Source organism: Leuciscus leuciscus (genome assembly GCF_965113295.1).
Source record: "Leuciscus leuciscus genome assembly, chromosome: 20".
Classification (NCBI taxonomy): domain Eukaryota; kingdom Metazoa; phylum Chordata; class Actinopteri; order Cypriniformes; family Leuciscidae; genus Leuciscus; species Leuciscus leuciscus.
Genome location: NC_138744.1, coordinates 35,723,193 through 35,745,393, shown reverse-complemented (window position 1 = coordinate 35,745,393; position 22,201 = coordinate 35,723,193). Strand labels below are relative to the sequence as shown.

At 36.0% G+C, this 22,201-nt stretch overlaps 2 protein-coding genes across 2 annotated transcripts in view; both read right to left on the bottom strand.

Annotated features, from left to right (window-relative positions):
• Positions 1-441: 441 nt before the first annotated feature.
• Positions 442-6,801, bottom strand: LOC309483410 (leukocyte elastase inhibitor-like). Its single transcript, XM_082149240.1, has 7 exons — positions 6,649-6,801; positions 3,458-3,634; positions 2,710-2,871; positions 2,506-2,623; positions 2,137-2,279; positions 1,881-2,048; positions 442-1,768 (listed from the first exon to the last, which is right to left on the bottom strand). The coding sequence occupies exons 2-7, from the start codon at positions 3,623-3,625 to the stop codon at positions 1,364-1,366; spliced, it is 1,164 nt and encodes a 387-aa protein (XP_082005366.1). The 5' UTR covers positions 3,626-3,634; positions 6,649-6,801; the 3' UTR covers positions 442-1,363.
• A 1,657-nt stretch (positions 6,802-8,458) lies between these two features.
• The window catches only part of LOC309483413 (leukocyte elastase inhibitor-like), a 33,899-nt gene continuing 20,156 nt past the window's right edge, over positions 8,459-22,201 (bottom strand). Inside the window, exons 3-7 of the mRNA XM_082149243.1 lie at positions 10,517-10,678; positions 10,313-10,430; positions 9,949-10,091; positions 9,693-9,860; positions 8,459-9,580 (exon numbers count right to left, since the gene is read on the bottom strand). Of these exons, the coding sequence (XP_082005369.1) occupies positions 9,176-9,580; positions 9,693-9,860; positions 9,949-10,091; positions 10,313-10,430; positions 10,517-10,678 (996 nt within the window). The 3' untranslated portion in view covers positions 8,459-9,175. The remainder of the gene's footprint in view (positions 9,581-9,692; positions 9,861-9,948; positions 10,092-10,312; positions 10,431-10,516; positions 10,679-22,201) is intronic.

Sequence of the window (22,201 nt, the reverse complement as noted above, 5' to 3'; positions counted from 1 at the left end):
TGTGCCAGGTAGATTTGAATTTATGACCCTGCAAACCACAAGATGTTCTTGCAAAAGATTTCAGGTTTTGCCTTTAAGGGGTTCTTCTCACAGTAGTTTTTTAGCTTAAAGGAACTTTATATTTATACTGAAATTTATAGTCACTGTGTGAGCGTGTGTGTGTGTGTGTGTTTAATATCAGGTTGCTCCAGTTACATTGTCACTGAAATACTGTTTACCACTTTGGATAGCATCTGACAAGTGACAGCTTGCTTTTTACTTTCTTACTAAATACAACTTTGCGCATTCACATGATATTTAACATTGACTGAATCCGTGACACCCCTTTCAACACCTTTTCAGAAACCAGTTTTCTTTGAGTTTCATTGGCACCAGAGTTTGACCACAGTTTATTTGGACAGCAGTTTTTATTAAATTACAATTAAACTCAAACAAAGCAGGTTTTATTGAATAATTGTAAAGATTTATTTAATTTATGTTGAATATACCATTACAGTGAATGCTTACACAATATGTAGCCTCAAATGTTTTGGTAAATGATAGATTTGCTTACATATACAGTAGCATGAATACATATACAGTAGCATGAAGAGACCCGTCCAAACCCAAAACCTGAATGAGACTCAGGACAACTGCAATGCATTTCATTTCTTTGATCATAAACATGTTAACACTTATCCAGCTTGTGCATGTAAAGAGAGAAAAATGGCATTTGGTGTTTTAAGCCCCCAACGGCGCCTTCCAGGCAGCAAGGGGATGGGTAGGTTTAAGGTTGAGGGTAGGGTTAGCTACCTCTAAGGAGCCATTGGGGGCTTAAAACACCATCGAGCGAGAAAAATGTCTGTTACTTTTGAATGTAAACATCTTTTATTTATTTATTTCTAAGCTAAATGTTGTGAGGTTTAGACTGATTGCAGCACTAGTTATAGAAATGAAAATGCTCAATAGAAAGTTCAAATCTTTACAATGTCGAATACACATCATTTCAATAAAAAGCAACCATGCAGTTGATATTTTAGTATCATTGATATACTATTATAGTTTTTGTTAATATTTTGTTTTCATTTTTAAGTTTTTGAAATTTTGTTGTGTACACAGTCATTTTTAATTTTGTTTAATTTATTCAGTTTTACTTATTTAGAGTACTTCAATTTAAAATAAATGAAAATGAGAAATGGTGCCTTCGCAACAAGCTGAAATAAAAGTTTTCTATTTTATTTTAATGTCAGTTAATGTTTATTTTTATTTCAATTTTTTAGTTAAAGTTAATAACCCTGTTGGCACATGCATTTTTCTTAAACCAAATGATTTCTAGTAGAGTTGTCCTAAACTAGCTGGAAGCGTCTCATGCAGCAGGACTCACTCATGGAGAGCAGAAGCGTCCGTAAAACAAAATGCTCTTGGTTGGATTGTGTCGGATGAAGAATAGGAAAGGATGGTCTGCGTTGAAGACCTGCGGTTCGATATAACTCAAAAACATCATGACAGCACCGGTGGCTGCAGCCGCTTCGGTTCCTTCCTCGTTGACTTCAACAAAGGCTTTATGGATCACCTTCGACACCACCAGGTCGTTGTTGGAGGACATGCCTGAAAGATTCACCTTCTGCGGGTCAAAAACATCCTCCATTCCCATGCTGATCAGAAGACTCTTCATGTCATATTTTTCCTCCATCTTGAATCTGGGCAGAGATATTTCAACCTCTCGTTTACGCATGACTTCTGGTTTGGTCCATTCCATGAGCTTCTCGTAGGTCAGTGCCTTTTCAAGCTGGATAATGAGAGAGACATGTCAGATGAATAGCTGAAATAGTCAAAATGAAAACTGCTCCACAAGTAAACATCTGACTGGTCACGGCTGGCAAATTAAGCATTCAAATCACCTTCTGAAGGCCAGTGGTGTCGTCTTCCATCTCGTTAGGAAGGATGATCAACATACTGAGATTCTTCCCGTCATACGGCAGCTCCAGAACCTGACTGTTGATCTCTGGGATGAAGGCCAGAGGAAAGTCCTCCTTTTGATACATCATCTTCACTGGTTTAGTTTGATTCTGCCAAACATCAATGGAAACACATTATAACCCCTCAGATTTCATCATGACTGCTAAAAATAACTTTAAAAAGAGCATTAAATCTCACCTTGCTCAGCTTAAACTGCCCATCTCTGGTGGCTTCCTTTGGGAATTTCTTCTCCCAGTTTCCCTTGAAGTAGATGGCATTCACCAAAACCAGTTTCGTCATCCCATCGATGGCTCCCTGTGGCATCAAGTCCTTGATCTTCTCTAAAATACAAATAGACATTGTTCACTTTGAGCAGTGATTTGAACTGGTTGGTTTGATATTGTTACTATATAGCTCAACTCAAGAACCCATGAGGCCAAACATGGCCCTTGAAAAGACATTTTCGCTGAACCTAAAGTGCTGCAAAAAACATGAAATAACTTTTATTTGTAAGAGTGAAGAGTAAGTTAAGTTTCAAATTGAGAATAAGTTTATGCTGGATTTCACCTTGTGTTTTTTTCTCCACCCATTGGTTGATGTTGACACGAGCAGCCTCTGATTGGTTCTTGAAGTCCACCTTCTCCAGTCTGGCTTCATAGTAGCTTTTTGCGTCATTGAGGAATTTCTGTAATATAGCAAACCGATTGAGGTGGAAATGATATTAGAGTTGAGAACATTTCCAGAACCTCCAGTGAATAAACCGAGTCTTACCTCAACAAACTGGTAGGATTGCTCTCCGTAGAGGCGGTTGGCAAGACTCAACACATACGGGACTCCTGGTTTGTTCAGATCACTCATGAACTTTTTGAAGCTGGAATGAATTTGGTCCTCAGGTTTTTGTCCGGTTACTGGAGGATTGTTAAAGCCCAGGACCTACAAAGCATTATTATGGTAGAATTAATAAAGATAGTCTCACTATTTTGATAACTTCAATAGTGTGAATGCACGACTACTTAAATACCCATTAGAATTAATACAAAATGCACTAGAAATGAGTGATTATACTGTAATAGTTGGCACTTTACTGTTTATACAATGTTGGAACTCAAATTACACATATTGGGTCTCAGTCTGGAAACACAATTTTTTTTTTTGTGAATGAACTTTTACATGTACTGTTGCTAACTGTTTGATGTTACATTTCTCTGAATGCAAGTTCTTGGAAATACAGAAACTTGGAATATAATCACTCTTAGAAGAAAAGGTTCTATACAGAATCTTAAAGGGTTCCATCAAGTGCTTCATATACAGAACCTTCCTATCATGGGATCATTTTATGGATAATTTTTAAAATCTGATTACATTTTTTTAATTAAACAGCTTGCAAACATTTTATTTCTAGGGAAAAAAATAACTTGTTAAACATGAAATTATTATGCAATCATTTAAGGAATTTCTCTGGTCCCTCGGTCTCTACTCTCTTGTCACCCTCTTTTAAAAGTATATTGTGTGAGATCACCTTAATCATCTGATCTGCTGTGTTTCCTCTTGCACCGAGCGACACCATGGCCAGAGCCGAGGAGATGCTGACAGGAGAGTAGAACACATTTCCTGATGCGTTTCCTTCGCTGATCTTCTTGAACAGGTTGAGGGAGAACTGTGTGTTTGCTGCAGTCAAAGGCTCCATTTTCACAAGCTAGAAAGTAAGAGAGAGAGAGAGATATGATCAGCATAACAAAGTGAAAATAATTAAATCCCTCAGTTCAGTTGTCATTATATGCAAAGTAAGAAACAGTCAATCAATGCTTTATCTCTCAAATGACATCAGTTTTCTTAAAATCAGAACAGTAGTTTAACAGATTGCATCATTTTAATCACTACACATTCAGAACTACAAATCTGTCCCAATAAATGCCTGGCTCACACTATTGGAGTTTTAAAATCCTAACCAATTGTAAAATCTGGTTGCAGCACACACTTAAGGAGAATCTTTGCAGATTTTCTTCCCTCAAATCTTAAACATGCTCACACTACAAGATTTGAAAATCGCGCCTCATCACACACGGGTGCGGGGTGTGGCATCCCCGTGTAAATATTGAAATGATCAGGACTCCTATCTTATCCTCAAGTGGTGGAAATGGTGGTGTTACAACTCTCCCCGTGTTACAACCATACCCAGTCTGTTATTAAGATGATCGTACCAGAGGAAGCGCCTCACGTGATCTCACACAGCAGATCTGAAGCGGAAAATCATGTAAAAACAATATCTTTCCTTCATATCAAGTCATATTTGTGAAAAGGTAGCCGTGACCAAGGAAAGCGAAATCTTGCAAAAATCATCATATTAAGGATAGGCTACTGTATATGGGGCGCCGTTTGTAAAGGGTCTCATGCTGAAAATAACAGCAACATTTTGTCACATTTAGCTTCAAACAATGTTGTATTTATGAATTTTTGACGGTCACTTTTTTCCACATTTACAACACTATTTGTCAACTTAGAGATATTTTAAATAGTTAAATCTAAATATTAAATATTACACCTAAATGTTAAATCTAAATGCTAATGCTAATGCTAATGCTAAATCTAAATGTTAAATGTTAAATCTAAATGTTAAACCTAAATCTAAATGTTAAACCTAAATCTAAATGTTAAATCTAAATATTAAATCTAAATCTAAATGTTAAATCTAAATGTTAAATCTAAATCTAAATGTTAAATCTAAATCTAAATGTTAAATCTAAATCTAAATCTAAATGTTAAATCTAAATCTAAATGTTAAATCTAAATGTTTCGGGTGAAACTAAATATTTAACTAATATGCAAAATCAAAATGCCGGTAACCGGAAGTGCCAAAATAACAACTCGAGGAGGTCAGTGTGTGTTTATAGCATGGTTCATCAGCTCATTATCACATGGGTTAATGAGCTGATGAGTTGAATCAGGTGTGTTTGATTAGGAATACAAAGAAAACGTGCAGTGTTGGGGGTCCTCCAGGAGCAGGGTTGAGAAACACTGAACAAATAAAAACCATCTCATCCGAGGAAATGGACTCTTGGACATGGATTATCGTGATAATAACTACCTAAAATAATAAACACATTTGGAGAAACTGTATTTGAAGAGTAGGCTAGCGGACTTATGACCTGCAGCCATAATAGCCAGCCACGAGGGGGCTCACTTTGACTGAATGTCATGTCATCACTCTCATCACGAAACTCTACAGTTTCTCCAAACGTGTTTATTATTTTAGGAAGTTATTATCGTTATATTATAGTTATTATTATGAGATGGTTTTTATTCGTTATTTGACAATCTAAAAACCATGCTATAAACACACACTCGAGCTTTTATTTTGGCACTTCCGGTTACCGGCATTCTGAATTTGCATATTAGTTAAATATTTAGTTTCACCTGAAACATTTAGATTCAACATTTAGATTTAGATTTAACATTTAGATTTAGATTTAACATTTAGATTTAGATTTAATATTTAGATTTAACATTTAGATTTAACGTTTAGATTTAACATTTAGATTTAACATTTAGATTTAACATTTAGATTTAGATTTAACATTTCAAGATTTAGATTTAGCATTTAGGTGTAACATTTAATATTTAGATTTAACTATTTAAAATATCTCTAAGTTGACAAATATTGTTGTAAATGTGGTAAAAAAGTGACCGTCAAAAATTCATACCAGTTTTTTAAACATTGTTTGAAGCTAAATGTGACAAAATGTTGCTGTTATTTTCAGCATGAGCCGCTTTACAAACGGCGCCCCATAACTGTATGTCTAATGAATGGCGTCAGCGCTGGTCAATGCAATGAATCAATGCCGTTGATCACGACGTAGCTTCAGCGTTGCCAAAGCTCAAGGTTTAAATTAAATATTAAAATAATTAACAGCTTGTTTCATTACATCTCATTGAATGCATCCGCATTTTTACATTTCCGTTGAATGAACAGTTTAATGCCTGAGTGACAGCCTAGGCCAGGACAGGTCTAGAGAATGCGCAGAGACTTTCAATGCCTGGTGAAATATCAGCAGAAAGCCTCTCGTAAAGTGATATTCAAGGAACTAACTGTTATATAACAATGGCCTAACACGCTCATTGTCAGGTTTGTTGTGTTTAACATATTATGTGGACCCGACCCTTATTTTGACATTGCATCTTAATTTTACTCCACTCCGTTTAGTTTCGGTTGCATTACTGAACATGTAGGCTACTCGTATTTGTGCCTGCTGACTACAGCGTAACACTTATTTATTTAGCAATAAATAAATGGAGATAAAAACTCATATCGCGCTGTTAAGTCACTCAAAAGGACCTCAAGGGAAATTCCTTCACCATGACAGCCCTACTTGTTTCTTGGCTATTTGGACAGTACTGACGTAATCACAGTCTTGCTCATCCCGATTTAAAATCCTAAGAATCAAACATGTTTGATGTGATCGGGACGAGCCCGAAGAGCAGATCGGGAGGTGCAAGATTCGATCTGTGAACGCCTCACATTATCAGATAATCTGCGCCGAACATCGGAACCGATCGAGGCCATCAACAATATTTTATCTCCGATTCTCGGGAGGGGAAAATCGGGGATAAATCTGCCTAAAACTCCTGTAGTGTGAGCCGGGCATATATACATAATATTAAAGTAGGCTTCTTCTAACAAACAGAGAAGTTAAATAAAAGCATTACCATTACCTAGAGTTTGAAGTCTCCCCGTGAATGAATGATCTGCTGAGTGTTCATTCTTATAAACGTTGCCTCCAATGCCTCGCCCTGAAGAGCCCGTCCTCCAAACGAATCCACCCCGTTCTGTCGCTTTGAATGTCGACGGGAATGTAGTCAAGGAGAGGAGTGGAAACTGCTGTCAGGACAGATGTTTCATTTGCAGTAGATCCGCGATCCACAGAAACAAAAGCAAATATCGGCATTCCTTAATTGTTGCTTAATAAATTCAACATCTGCATAATTTCCGTTCTAGTTCTGTAAAAGTCATATTTTATACAGATAGCCTATCAAGCTGTCAGAGTGTACAAAAAGGGAACGTTCTTTGACAAGGTTTCTCTCAAGGTTATAAAACAAAAACGTTCTTTAAAAGGGTTAGTTCACACAAAAATTTAAATTATCCCATAATTGACTCACCCTCAAGCCACCTTTCTTCTTTCAGCCAAACACTAAAAAAAGTTATTAAAAATATCCTGGCTCTTCCAATGGGAGAGAATGGTACCTGAGATGTTGCAAACCCAAAAAGTGCATCTCCATCATAAAAGTAATCCATACGGCTCCAGGGGGTTAACAAAGGCCTTCTGAAGCCATTTTTAATATAACTCTGATTGTGTTCGGCTGAAAGAAGAAAGTCATACATCTAGGATGGATAGATATAGGATATATCTCGGATATATATATATATATATATATATATATAGACACACGCACACACACAAATAAAAAGCAGCATAATTGGAATAAAAAGTTTATTTAATCCTGACAAATAAAGTTTTTCATTGGCTGTTCTCAATTCTCAGTCAAATAAATCATTCAACATTTTCAGTAATGTTCTATAATCTTACTTAATTTGATTTAAGCCAACAAGGATTAATCTGTGTTGTCATCATGTCATTTCGCATGATGAACAAGTTGGACTGCATTTTTAACCAGCATGCACCCTTTGAATCTTATTATTATTGTTCCTAAAATTGTTGTATGATATAGTTTATTAATAATAATAATTTAAAAAAAACATGCACCTGGCAGTGATAATTTCTGCGAATAATATAATTCTCAAATGACCCTCAGTGACGTGTGTTTTCTCTGAAATATTTTCAAATGTGGCAATGTTCATATTTGTTCTTATTCATATATCCTACAGGCATATATCTGTCAGTCAGGCCAACGCTGTGAAGGTACTTACCTGTTTAAATTAAATAAAATTTTGTCAGAACTGAGTAATCTTGGGTGTGAATGTACTGTATGAGTTTTCGGCATGTAAGTGTGAAAACATGCTTTCACCATTATACAGTAGAGCTGGTGTAATCTGAGTGTCTGTTTTTGTGCAAGGTAGATATTAATTTGAAGCCAAATAATGTCAGTTATGACCCTGCAAACCACAAGATGTTTTTGCAAAAGATTTCAGGTTTTGGCTTAAAGGGGTTTCTTCTCAAAGTAGTTTTTTAGTTGTTCCCGCTTAAAGGAACTTTATATTTATACTGACATTTATAGTCACTGCGCGTGTGTGTGTGTGTTTAATATCAGGTTGCTCCAGTTACATTGTCACTGAAATACTGTAAACCACTTTGGATAGCATCTGACAAGTGACAGCTTGCTTTTTACTTTCTTACTAAATACAACTTTGCGCATTCACATGATATTTAACATTGACTGAATCCGTGACACCCCTTTCAACACCTTTTCAGAAACCAGTTTTCTTTGAGTTTCATTGGCACCAGAGTTTGACCACAGTTTATTTGGACAGCAGTATTTATTCAATTAAAAACTCAAACAAAGCAGGTTTTACTAAATAATTGTAAATATTTATTTAATTTATGTTGAATATACCGTTACAGTGAATGCTTACACATAATATGTAGCCTCATAAATGTTTTGGTAAATGATAGATTTGATTACATATACAGTAGCATGAAGAGACCCGTCCAAACCCAAAACCTGAATGAGACTCAGGACAACTGCAATGCATTTCATTTCTTTGATCATAAACATGTTAACACTTATCCAGCTTGTGCATGTAAAGAGAGAAAAAAATGTCTGTTACTTTGAATGTAAACATATCTTTTTTTAAATTTATTTCTAAGCTAAATGTTGTGAGGTTTAGACTGATTGCAGCACTAGTTATAGAAATGAAAACAATGCAGAGTTGATATTTTAGTATCATTATAGTTTTTGTTAATATTTTGTTTTCATTTTAAAGTTTTTGAAATTTTGTTGTGTACACAGTCATTTTTAATTTTGTTTAATTTATTCAGTTTTACTTATTTAGAGTACTTCAATTTAAACTAAATAAAAATGAGAAATGGTGCCTTCGCAACAAGCTAAAATAAAGCGTTTTCTATTTTATTTTAATGTCAGTTAATGTTTATTTTATTTAAATTTTTTTATGGTTTTAGTTAACGTTAATAACCCTGTTGGCACATACATTTTTCTTAAACCAAATGATTTCTAGTAGAGTTGTCCTAAACTAGCTGGAAGCATCTCATGCAGCAGGACTCACTCATGGAAGGCAGAAGCGTCCGTAAAACAAAATGCTCTTGGTTGGATTGTGTCGGATGAAGAAAAGGAAAGGATGGTCTGCGTTGAAGACCTGCGGTTTGATATAACAATTTGCCATCATGACGGCACCGGTGGCTGCAGCCGCTTCGGTTCCTTCCTCGTTGACTTCAACAAAGGCTTTATGGATCACCTTCGACACCACCAGGTCGTTGTTGGAGGACATGCCTGAAAGATTCACCTTCTGCGGGTCAAAAACATCCTCCATTCCCATGCTGATCAGAAGACTCTTCATGTCGTATTTTTCCTCCATCTTGAATCTGGGCAGAGACACTTTAACCTCTTGTTTACACATGACTTCTGGTTTGGTCCATTCCATGAGCTTCTCGTAGGTCAGTGCCTTTTCAAGCTGGATAATGAGAGAGACATGTCAGATGAATAGTTGAAATAGTCAAAATGAAAACTGCTCCACAAGTAAACATCTGACTGGTCACGGCTGGCAAATTAAGCATTCAAATCACCTTCTGAAGGCCAGTGGTGTCGTCTTCCATCTCGTTAGGAAGGATGATCAACATACTGAGATTATTCCCGACATACGGCAGCTCCAGAACCTGACTGTTGATCTCTGGGATGAAGGCCAGAGGAAACTTCTCCTTTTGATACATCATCTTCACTGGTTTAGTTTGATTCTGCCAAACATCAATGGAAACACATTATAACCCCTCAGATTTCATCATGACTGCTAAAAATTATTTTAAAAAGAGCATGAAATCTCACCTTGTTCAGCTGAAACTGCCCATCTCTGGTTTTTTTCTCTTTGAATTTCTTCTCCCAGTTTCCTTTGAAGTAGATGGCATTCACCAAAACCAGTTTCGTCCTCTCATCGATGGCTCCCTGTGGCACCAAGTCCTTGATCTTCTCTAAAATACAAATGGACATTGTTCACTTTGAGCAGTGATTTGAACTGGTTGGTTTGATATTGTTACTATAAAGCTCAACTCAAGAACCCATGAAGCCAAACATGGCCCTTGAAAAGACATTTTCGCTGAACCCAAAGAGCTGCAAAAAACATGATATAACTTTTATTTGTAAGAGTGAAGAGTATGTTTAAAGTTGAGAATAAGTTTATGCTGGATTTCACCTTGTGTTTTTGTCTCCACCCATTGGTTGATGTTGAGACGAGCAGCCTCTGATTGGTTCTTGAAGTCCACCTTCTCCAGTCCGGCTTCATAGTAGCTTTTTGCGTCATTGAGGAATTTCTGTAATACAGCAAACCGATTGAGGTGGAAGTGATATTAGAGTTGAGAACATTTCCAGAACCTCCAGTGAATAAACCGAGTCTTACCTCAACAAACTGGTAGGATTGCTCTCCGTAGAGGCGGTTGGCAAGACTCAACACATACGGGACTCCTGGTTTGTTCAGATCACTCATGAACTTGTTGAAGCTGGAATGAATTTGGTCCTCAGGTTTTTGTCCGGTTACTGGAGGATTGTTAAAGCCCAGGACCTACACAGCATTATTATGGTAGAATTAATAAAGATAACCTCACTATTTTGATAACTTCAATAGTGTGAATGCACTACTTAAATACCCATTAGAATAAAAAAAAATAAAAAAATGCACTAGAAAAGAGTGATTATAATAGTTGACACTTTACTGTTTATACAATGTTGGAACTCAAATTACACATATTGTGTCTCAGTCTGGAAACACAATTTCTTGTTTGTGAATTAACTTTACATGTATTGTTGCTAACTGTTTAATGTTGCATTTCTCTGAATGTAAGATCTTGGAAATACAGAAACTTGGAATATAATCACTCTTAGAAGAAAAGGTTCTATATAGAATCTTATAGGGTTCCATCAATATAGAACCTTCCCATCATGGATCATTTTATGGATCATTTTTAAAATCGGATACAATTTTTTTAATTAAACAGCTTGCACACATTTTATTTCTAGGGAAAAAAATAACTTGAGTAGTACTTATACTATGGCAAGTGTCAAAATGATTAATGACTTTGACCTTTGACCTTTTGACAGGTTGAACTTCCGGTGACCTTATGATTGATGGGTTGAACTTCCTTTATGAGGTCATGGGATTAACCTTTGCCCTTCCTACCTATCGATCATGGTTTTTGACAGTTGCTTTTGCCCCGGTGACCTAGCTAGTCCTAAATCATAGTTTTGACGGTTCGTTTTTGACCTTATTAACCTTTTTAGCCCTAAATCATAGTTTTGCCGGTTGTTTGAACTTTGTCCCAGTTATGTGTGTGCGTGTGTGGTTATTTCATATATGTGACATTCAGTTATTTCACATTTATATATAAAACATTCTATAATTTATATAACCTAAAACAATTAAAGGTTGAAAAAAACATTTAGTTATTTCACATTCATATGTAAAACATCCTATCCTTTATATAATTTATATAATATAAATTATCATGCTAAAGTTCTTTTTAAAAGTGTATAATATATCATCTAAAGCAATTTAACTAAGGTTGAAAACATTCTGCTCTTTTTTAAAATTATATAATGAAATACTTATAAAATCTACATAATGTTGCATATCACACTAGCAATAGTTTGAAAAAACATGCTGTTCTTTTAAAAGCTTACTAAAACCAATTGGTTTAGATGAATAAAATCATCTTACCTTATTTTAGAAAGTTGAAGTATACCATTGATGTCCACAAAAATGCAATGTATGAATGGATTCAAAATTGTTTTACACAACTGAATTCACATAGTCATTCCTGAATGACCTCACACTGTCTCAAAACATAACGAGCGCGCGCGTGTCTGTGTGTCTGTGTGTCTATGCGCGCGTCCTCTTCCTGCGAGCTCTGACCCCCCTCCTTACAGTGTAACTGTCAAGTGAATCTCACACTAACAAAAGTTGAAAACATGCCTTTAAAAGTATAATATAAATATCTTATTGATCCAATTGTTTTAGTTTTAGATGAATAAAAAATGACTGAGTTAAAATGAACTCATCAATGTCCATACCACTGATGCCCACAAAAATAATTAAACTAAAGTTGAAAAACATACCTTTAAAAGTGTATAATATAAAATAAAATATCTTGCTAAAGTTGAAAAACATACCGTTCCTTAAAAGTATAATATAAATATCTTATTGATCCAACTATTTTAGTTTTAGATGAATAAAAAATGACTGAGTTAAAATTAACACATCAATGTCCATACCACTGATGCCCACAAAAATAATTAAACTAAAGTTGATAAACATACCTTTAAAACTGTATAAATGTAATGGTTATAAAATAATTTTACTAAGGTTGAAAAAAATATTCAGTTCTTTTAAAAGAATATAACATAAAAAGCTTACTAAAACCAATTGTTTTAGTTAAAAGTAAATAAAATCATCTTACCTTATTTTAGAGAGAAAGTTGAAGAAGTGGCTCCTAACACATCATTGTCCATTGATGTCCACAAAAAATGCAATGTATGAATGGATTCAAAATTGTTTTACACAACTGAATTCATATAGTCATTCCTGAATGTCTCTCAAAGCACCGTCTCAAAACATAGGGAGGTGCGCGGTATGTGTGTCAAAAAGTAAAACACACGTGTCTGTGTCTGTGTGTGTGTGTGTGTGTGTGTGTGTGTGCGCGCCCCTTCACATGTGAGCTTTGACCCCTCTCCTTCGCATACCAGAGCACAGTGAAAGTGAGGAAGGGGTTTCCTAATATCACACTCACAAAAGTTGAAAAACATACTGTTCCTTAAAAGTGTATAAATAAAATGGTTATATAAATATACTGAAACCAATTATTTTAGATGAATAAATAAAATTCATCTTACATGTTTAGAGTTACAACTCTTGAACTTACATGTTCAAGAAGCTGTTGAGAGCTATAAATCACAGAGTGGTTCTCTCTCACACCAGCGTCTCTGACTCAGAGGGGTGTATTCGGTGATGGGATGAGACATTTTGAATGGTGTGTTAAACTTATAATCCTAAATGTTTAAATGACATCTTTTAAAAATAAAAGATGTTTTAAATAAATTATTAAAAGTCTTAATAAAAACAAATATTTTACAACGATGGTCTGTGGAAAAATTTGACTTGAACAAAGTATTTTTATTTATTTATCATGGGTATGTCAAATCACTTGAAAATTGAAGCGTCACAAGTCATCTCACGCCTGTGAAATATTCAGTAATTTCTTAAGTTGTATCTGTGAGAAAATGACAACCACATAGGCCTATCTTCAGAGAGAGCAACCATGAAAACATTTAGAAACTGGGAATCTTCCAGAAATAAGGTCCTTCCGATCAGCGCTGAGAAAGAAGTTACTGGACAATAATGATAGCTTCAGAATATCGGATGACAGATGAGTCTCTGTGCATCGTGTCAGAGCGTATGTCATGTTAGTCTGCTAACGCCTTTACAGAGCCAAAAGTTTTGTACACACAAAATTTATTTCAAATCATAATCGTAAAAGTTTACATTAGATATTTTAAAAGATTGTTTAAATTATATCTTTAAAGTTTGAATACATACTCATCTTCTATTTATCTTTTAGAAGACTTATGTATGATATAAATTATTTTGTTTAACGGTGACCTAAAGTATAATTGTTATTAAACAATGTCTGTTCAAAACTTTAGGTGGTCGTCTTAAATCTAATTTATATGAAAAAGATTCAATCAGCATATTTTTTTCCATGCTGGGTTTCAATTTTTATGGTGGGGGCTTTCCATAGCTATCCCGTACACCTAAAAACGACCATCACAGAAAACTACATTAAAAATGAAATAAATAAATCATTTTATAAAATGTAAACAAAGTTTTAGCTAAATAAAAACACCTTACATTTCCAGAGAGGTGAAGTAGTTCTTTATGCAATGATAAAAACGATCCAAAAAAGCAAAATAGTTTAAGTTGTCATAAACAGAACAAAACAAAACAAATCCTTCAGTGATAAACTACAGTGTGAACTGAAGCTTCAGGATATAGGGCGACAGAACAGATGAGTCTCGGCGGACAATGTCGCAGTAAATCTAGTCTGCTAACGCCTTTCCAGAGTACATCCAGAGTTTACACTAATTTCATTTAAAAGCATAACCTTAAAAGTTTAAATCAAATCTTTAAAATCATATCTTCTTAGAAGATTTATGTATTATTGTTACTAAGCAGCGTCTGTCCAAAAACTTTAGATTGTTACATACAACATACAACATGAAACATGTTGTCAAGGTTTGTCACAATGTTTTTTAAGAAATCCTAGGACTTCACATTGCTCTTATTTAGTCAAAGTTGTATCATTTGGAAAATCAAAGTAAAAATCATACATCGTCTTAATTCAGAGTATAAGTATAAGATCGTATAAGATCATTTTTACTCGTATCTCCCGAACTAGGGTGAAACCCTTTACTGAGAATATACCACCGGTCATCTACTCAAAATATATGTAGAAGTTTCAAATGTTAGCATTTGTTGATGGTGGCCGCATGAACAGACTTTGGGGAGAGCTATAGCAGAAAGCATGCCCTTTGACCTCCTCGATTTTGGAGGCTTTTTTGTTAAAGATTTCTCCCATCTAGCGGTTCTCCCATCTACTCGCTTTTTGCAACTTTGGTAAATGTGCCAAGAAGCTATGACAACGTGTCTTCCAATAGCACATCATCGAGTTTAACTATACATGTTCTACCGTTATGCTGCCTATATAATGATTTACACAACCAAGCTCGTCATTTAGACCGTAACTTTGACTTACCTGTCGAGAAGAAAGCAGGCAACTTCCCTTTCAAAGTCTTTCTCCTTCATTAGCTCTTTCCACCTGGGAAATTTATTTATTTACATACCGATAAATAATTTTTTTGCTTTTTGGCGACGACCAGTGCAGCCTTTCAAATGTGCCAGGGGCAGTATTTTCAAATTTTCATCCAGGCTGCCCCGGGTTCGACTCCCGGTATGGGAAGACAATTTTTTTACATCGCCAACAAAATTCAAGTTATTCAAGTTCATCAATAATCATTTTTAGTTATGCATAGTCTTAGAGGCCTACACGAACTGCAGAAACAAGCAGTTTCTTGAAGATTCGGTACTGAATCATTTTCACAAATACAATTATTGAATTCAGAAAATTTCACTATGGAATATTTACTTTATCTATCATAATTTCAATTTAGTACGTCATCATTTAAACTTTTCATCTCATAATTATGACGCATAGTCATAATTTTTATTTCAACTTTTTAATTCAGAATTACAATTTTTGTCAATTACGCCTTTTTAATGTAATACTTCAAACGGTTTTAAGTCATCATTTGGTTGTTGACTATAGTAGTGCTGATGATGAAATGTGTCGAGTTAGGCTAGCGCTTTTTGTACCTCTCTGGTCTTTTTCAAGATGGCGGAACGACACGGAAGCTTCCTTGGACATACCCGCCCCATGTAAATAAAGATAAGAAATGATCTGATTTTAAGAAAGATCATTTTACACCCATGAGGACATATTTTATGAATACAGACAATGATTTTAGCTAATAAAATAAAAAATTTCAACCCGAGCGAATCTACACATGAGAGGCCTTCAGAAGTCATAACTTCAGCGGCTTAGGCCCATTGGTGTAGGTATTTGTAAAAATCAAATACTCTATTACACTTTTTAAAGTTAGAATAAAAAGACCTGTAGTGTTGTCTGACACAAGGCCATTAACTTGTTTTATAAATGTACTTTGCTTATTTCTACAAATATCAACCTGATAAATGAAAATCAGAAAAAAGAAAAAACAGTGTTTTAAAATACAACTAAACCATGATAATGTTTAGTTTAGATGTTGATGACTCAGGCATAGTGCAACCAGATTTCTCTAACATCTCACTCACAACGCAAAACGTTGTAAATAAACATTTTCAAACTGTAATTTAACCATATTTTATTAATATTATGTTGATTTAAAGTTTTTGTTATTAACTAATACCTTTATCTTTTAACATCCGGCACAAAATGAAAGAGATGAATTATTTGAAAAAAGGAATATTCACAATCTACAGTTAGATTTTCTCCTACTTAGTATCTGTGGGTGTATTTTTACACACTCTTGTAAAGACTATGGACTAACTTTAAAAAACAAAACAAAATTTGTGAAAAAACACATACACATCATTTCTTAACTAAGCAACTGTTTCTTAAATGATCAGACACTCACCGCACCGATGTTAACATCACCATATATTGTGTTTTCTACCATAATTGTAGTAACTATTGTCCCACCATTCTTCGGGGCAATTGTGAAGTTAAGCTGATTAGGGTTCTGAATTAATGGCTGTCCGAATGATGTAGTATTATTATGCTGTCGTTGTGGAAGGTTGTTAGGCTGTTGATTTGTCATGTTTCCAGAATGTGTTTGAACGCTCAGCGTTTGAATGTCACCATCTGTTAAAAAATTAACAATTAAATACACAACCAAAACCATGTAAACATTATAGTAAAGCTTATTGAAGATTGAGAACCATATTGACTACTAACAAAGTAAATTATAAATCTTTTCCTACGTTTGATATTCTTTTTTCTGATTTTTTTCACTATGGACTTGATCCTTTTTAATGCTGTTTTCGCTCCATATTTATTCTGTAGTTCCTCTACTGTGTCTTCCAACCTCCCTGTTGTTCTTCTCCAACTGTGTTAACCAAAGACAAACAGTTAGAAGAATAAAATGTATGTACAATAGCAAAAATAAAGTTAACATAAAATAAACACATTCATACACCAGTTCAAAGTCAATGAAGCGGCTGATGCTGCAGGTGTTAGAGCACATGCTGGCCGGTGAACAGACGCACAGCAAGTTAAACCAGAGTTAAAACAATAGTCTATGTTAGGCCAATACTATCTGATAATAGCTGATAACGGTTAAAGTGTGAGATAAGGTGCAAGTAGCTAAACTAAACATTTCATATTTGACAGAAATGTTTTGAGAAATGTTAAACAATGACAAAAATAATCAAACTAATCAACTTTTTTCTAATTTCTTTTTTCTAAATTGTGATTTAATGTGAGAGGAGAAGAAACACATAACGTGTACATGAATGAATGTGTACAATTTAATAAACATATTTACCTAACATCCATAGCCTTCAGTAAATTAAGGCTAAGTTCCTTTTTGTGGACAAAGTGAACTTTGGAGCGCTTAAAATTATCATTTGGAACTCTTTTATCAAAAAATATGTTGATAATGATTAGTTATGCCAAATGATAGTTTGGCATGCATGGGATTGTTTGTCCATAGGCTAGTGAGAGAGAAATACATTCTACAATGATATAAAAAATATGTCTTCAATAAATGCCTATTTGTTTTTATTCTATTCTTTAATCCACGCATAAAATAGGTTTTTTAGTTTTTTTACAATTCAACCTCTGGATACTGCGTCACTCCCACACATTGCATCGTAAGCGCATAATATTACCTGCTCAAGTACTTCTTGATGAGTTTCTTCTGTATTAAACAGCGAATTTTCTCAGTCAGATCGTCGCAAGATCTCAGGAATCCTCTCACACTGCTCGTGTTCACGCGCTCCATCGCTGCACTTGTGTGTATGACTCAAACGATTCAAACTTCCATAAAGCGTGCCAAAACAGCAACGCGGAGATGTGACGTCACGTGTAGAGCGGGCGTTCGTAAAAAGCACATCTTTGCATTTCTTCTGAAACACCCTGTTTAACTATTTTTAACATCACCATTCTCAATCTATTGTAGCCTGTCTATTTTCCTTACACTTTTAACACTTATCGAATTGCCGAGTGTGAATGTAATGTTTTGTATGGCGTTTTCTTTACACTTTCCCCCCGGATATCATATTTGTTATATATCTCTTTGGTCATATACGACAGTATTCGCATGAATTGGCTTGATTTGATAAAATCTTCACGTGAGACATTTACATTATATTATTATATCATCCTAGTTTTTAAATAATGCTAAAATGTATATGTTAACCCTTTATGCGGATATGCCGCACAAGGTTCTCTGTTCTCTGGTTCTATGTTTTTAAAAATAAAGACAAGGATGTCTCTTTCTCAAAATCTGTGCATACAAAGCTACTTTTGTCTCATTGTTTGAAGAAAAAACTAAAATGAAATACATCCTACTTTCTAAATGTGTGTTACAGAACTTATGTTGAACAATTCACCCATGTAATGTTTAATCAGATTTTGTAACTGGATTGAGTGAAAATAATAAACTTCTCTCCTAATAATCCCCTTACATTGAATTGGCTCTATCACTCTCTCTCCTCTCTCCACCTATATCCGGTGTGTGGTGAGCGCACTGGCGCCGTTGTACTGTGGCTGCCGTCGCATCATCCAAGTGGATGCTGCACACTGGTGGTGGTTGAGGAGAGATCCCCTGATATGATTGTAAAGCGCTTTGGGTGTACAGTAGTACATATGAAAGCGCTATATAAATGCCCGATTCTATTCTATTCTTCTATTCTATTCTTCTCTCTGGAGGACTTGGATAGGACTTGGACCCAGGACTTGTTGTTTATGCAGGACCTAGTTATTTATGGCTTTCCTGATGACAACCCCTATTCAGCCCCTCCAGCGGGGTGGGTGGACCCCAGCCTGATAAATATTTCAGAACATTGCACGCTCTACTCTAGCTCTACTAGCCTCGGACTGCTGCGCCACTGCAACAAAAGTTGAAAGTCCTGTTTGTCTGAGCCTGACGCAAACTTCTGACCCACAAACTTCCGAGCATTAACGCACGATTGCACCGCAAGGGAGATTCCAGGAACATTCCAGGAGATTCAGGAGACTCGTCGAAAAGCTGAAAAAATGGCGACGCAAAACCTGATGGAGAACGACTCCCCGTCCAGTTCTGGCGATACGGGGTACAATTATCCTCCGGTGTGTGAGTGCGCCACGGGCAAAGAGTGTCGTTTAAGAGCTGCGCTGGACTCTATGTTTAAAGATCATTTTAGAGGCCAAATGGTTGGCTTGATGCACAGGATCATCGACGCTGCGTGTGATATGAAAAAAGATTGTGCGCAGGATACCAAGCGTGTGACAAATCTCAAAAATGAAATGGACGTCGTAAGAGGCTTGACAAAGCCATGGCCTGATGTAACACCCATGTTTTTTAACGGCAAAGAGCCGATCGGCGTAATCCTCAGAAAAGTTCTGGATGTGTTGGGTGGATGTTGCGACGAATTCGAAATCACAGAAATTCTCGCTATATGGACATTTGTAACGGATCTCTGTGTGTCACTGGTGTCAAAAAATGCAAAAACTGACGTTGGTGAATTAGTTGAAAGTCTGGTCAACTATACCCTGGAGCAAAACATGATAGCCTGCAGAGATTTTCTATTCTGGTTAGACCATCTGTAAATGTCTTTCACTCAAATTTCTTCTTCAATGTATGAAAGTATAATGTTGAAATAAAAATTTCTGGTTAAAAAATGTCTGAGCTCATAAAAATAGTATTATAATAATAATAATAATATTTAGAGTAATATTTAGAATATTTACATATTTACATATTTGTTTTCTGCATTTTAATTACCGTATTCCCGAGGCGGCAATACAGTTGTATCATATCAAATGATACAACTGTATTGCCCGCCGTGTACAGAAGAAAGGACATTTTGTGGTGTTGTTCTTTGTTCGCATTACATTTTTTAATAAGATGATGTGTTCTGTCATGGACGACTAGACACTAGTCATGGGATGTCCGGCAGAGAGAAGGGCTTGAGTGGATACGCCCTGTGGTCCCATTTTTATGTCTTCATCAAAAGTGCCCTTTCCCCGCTTCGCAACGAAGCCATCCTCTTTCCACCCCTGCGACACCCGTTACATCGACCACCACGGCATCCGTATCAGGCCAAACGGAGGAGTTTACTTAAACATGGATATGTCTCACCAGCGCCCTCCGGCTTGTCAGAATCCTGACATGCGTCGGGAACAGGAACGCCTTGACACCTTTCAGAATTGGACTCTTGCACCAGTAGCTCCGGCCGAGCTTGCCAAAAGTGGTTTCTACTACCTTGGCCAGGGCGACAGAGTGGCTTGCTTCAGTTGTGGAGGCCAGCTTAGCAACTGGGAACCGGGAGATCTGGCAGTATCAGAACACCAGAGGCATTACCCCCACTGCCGCTTCGTTCGAGATGACCGTGCAGATAATGTACCTTTATCTATCCTTTCCAATGGATCGGCAATGCAACAGTGTGAAGACCGATTGCTCACATTTGTCTACTGGCCCTCAAGAATAACTGTTCGACCAGACCAATTGGCTAAGGCTGGTTTTTACTATGTTGGTCGTAATGATGACGTGAAGTGCTTTTGTTGCGATGGTGGACTCAGATGTTGGGAGTCTGGTGATGATCCATGGGTAGAACATGCCAAGTGGTTTCCAAGATGTGAATACCTGCTGCAAGAAAAGGGCCAAGAGTTTGTCCGTCAGATTCAAGCAAGATTTCCAAGACTATTTGAGCGGCTATTGACTAATGGAGACAGCAACTCGAGAGAATTTGTGAGAGAACAAGAGAACAATCCTGTGGTGACGTCTGCTTTAGAGATGGAATTTGAGTGTGGCCTGACGGCCCAGACAAATGAAGCTGCATCACCGAGTCAAGATCTTTCAGACTTGCCTATGGAGGAACAGTTAAGAAGACTTCAAGAGGAGCGCATCTGCAAAGTTTGCATGGATAAGGAAGTGAACATTGTCTTCATCCCCTGTGGTCACCTAGTTGTGTGCAAAGAATGTGCGCCTTCTCTGAGCAAGTGCCCCATATGTAGAGGATTGGTCAAAGGCGCTGTCCGTACTTTCCTATCATAAAATTTACATTTAACATGATGCATAAAAACAATGTAACCAAAATTAAATAAGAGCAACTAATATTTGGTCTTGTTTCAGAGTCGGTGAAAACTATGTGAACTTTGATGAGGCCGAGAACAATAGCGCTGTTAAACAAGAATCCAGGTATAAACAAGATATAATAGTTAGACGATTTATCTAACGCTTGAAATTGACGATAGGTTAAAATATTTCAGCATTATGCAGAATAAAAAGAAGATCATAAAAAGAAGAGCAATTATTAAGACACAACGTCTGTTTTCTGGATCGGGCCTAAAAGACGGATGCCTAAAACTCTGGTGTGGACGGAATAAAAAATGAATCATCCCCCCTTTCACATGAATATAACACTTATCAACCGTAATTCATTAGCTTAACTGTGTATAATAACAAAATAAGTGTAATAGTTAGACGAGTTTAAACTGTAATAGGTAACAGAAAAAACAGCAATACTCATCTTTCACGTCGATGTTTCGTAGACATAGCAGAAAGATTCACTCTCATACTAAACACTCTCATACTAGAAGGACCTATAAAGTATAGGATACATTCCTATATGAACATGTTTGACCACGCTCTGAGACTATATACTTTTTGCAAACTGTACAAAAACAAAAAGAAGCAAAAAATGTCAATGACAAAACCCCCAAAAGTCAAAACTGATCACTATAGTGGCTTTTTCTGTGTATGTTTTTAAATGGCTCATGGTGATGAAGAATTAGAATTTACTATTCGTGCAATTTTATCTGCAGGTTTTACCAAAGTGTGGAACTTTGATGAATATGCCTCTCTCGGTGCAATAGTTTAAGTGTAAAACAGCATGTACTTTTGTGTGATTCGTATTTGTGTGATTGATATCAATTTAGTCAAACAGAAAGACTATCGCTTAAATTCTTAATCGTCATTTATTTCTATAGACGGCTCTCAAAGAAACGTTTTCATCTAAAACACATACGGTCCAACATACAACATGTGAAACAGTGTCGCCTACTATCTGAACAAGATGACTAAATCTAGCGGAGTAATAAAACCATCATCATTTGGAACCTTTTGTGTATTTATTATAAACGGCTCTTTTCTTAGTGATTTGGTCTTTTGAATCTTACATGGACACGTTTCATTCCTGTATAAAGATTGTTTTAAAGTTAGTCCATAGTCTTTACAAGAATGTGTAAAAATACACCCACAGATACTAAGTAGG

What these genes read in the sequence shown, in the direction of transcription:
- LOC309483410 (XM_082149240.1), bottom strand. Translation starts at nt 3,625, where the DNA reads ATGGAGCCTTTGACTGCAGCAAACACACAGTTCTCCCTCAACCTGTTC. An exon ending in GGCAGTTTAAGCTGAGCAAG is followed by an intron (nt 2,049 to 2,136) that starts GTGAGATTTAAT and finishes GATGTTTGGCAG; the next exon opens with AATCAAACTAAACCAGTGAA. An exon ending in ACACCACTGGCCTTCAGAAG is followed by an intron (nt 1,769 to 1,880) that starts GTGATTTGAATG and finishes CTCATTATCCAG; the next exon opens with CTTGAAAAGGCACTGACCTA.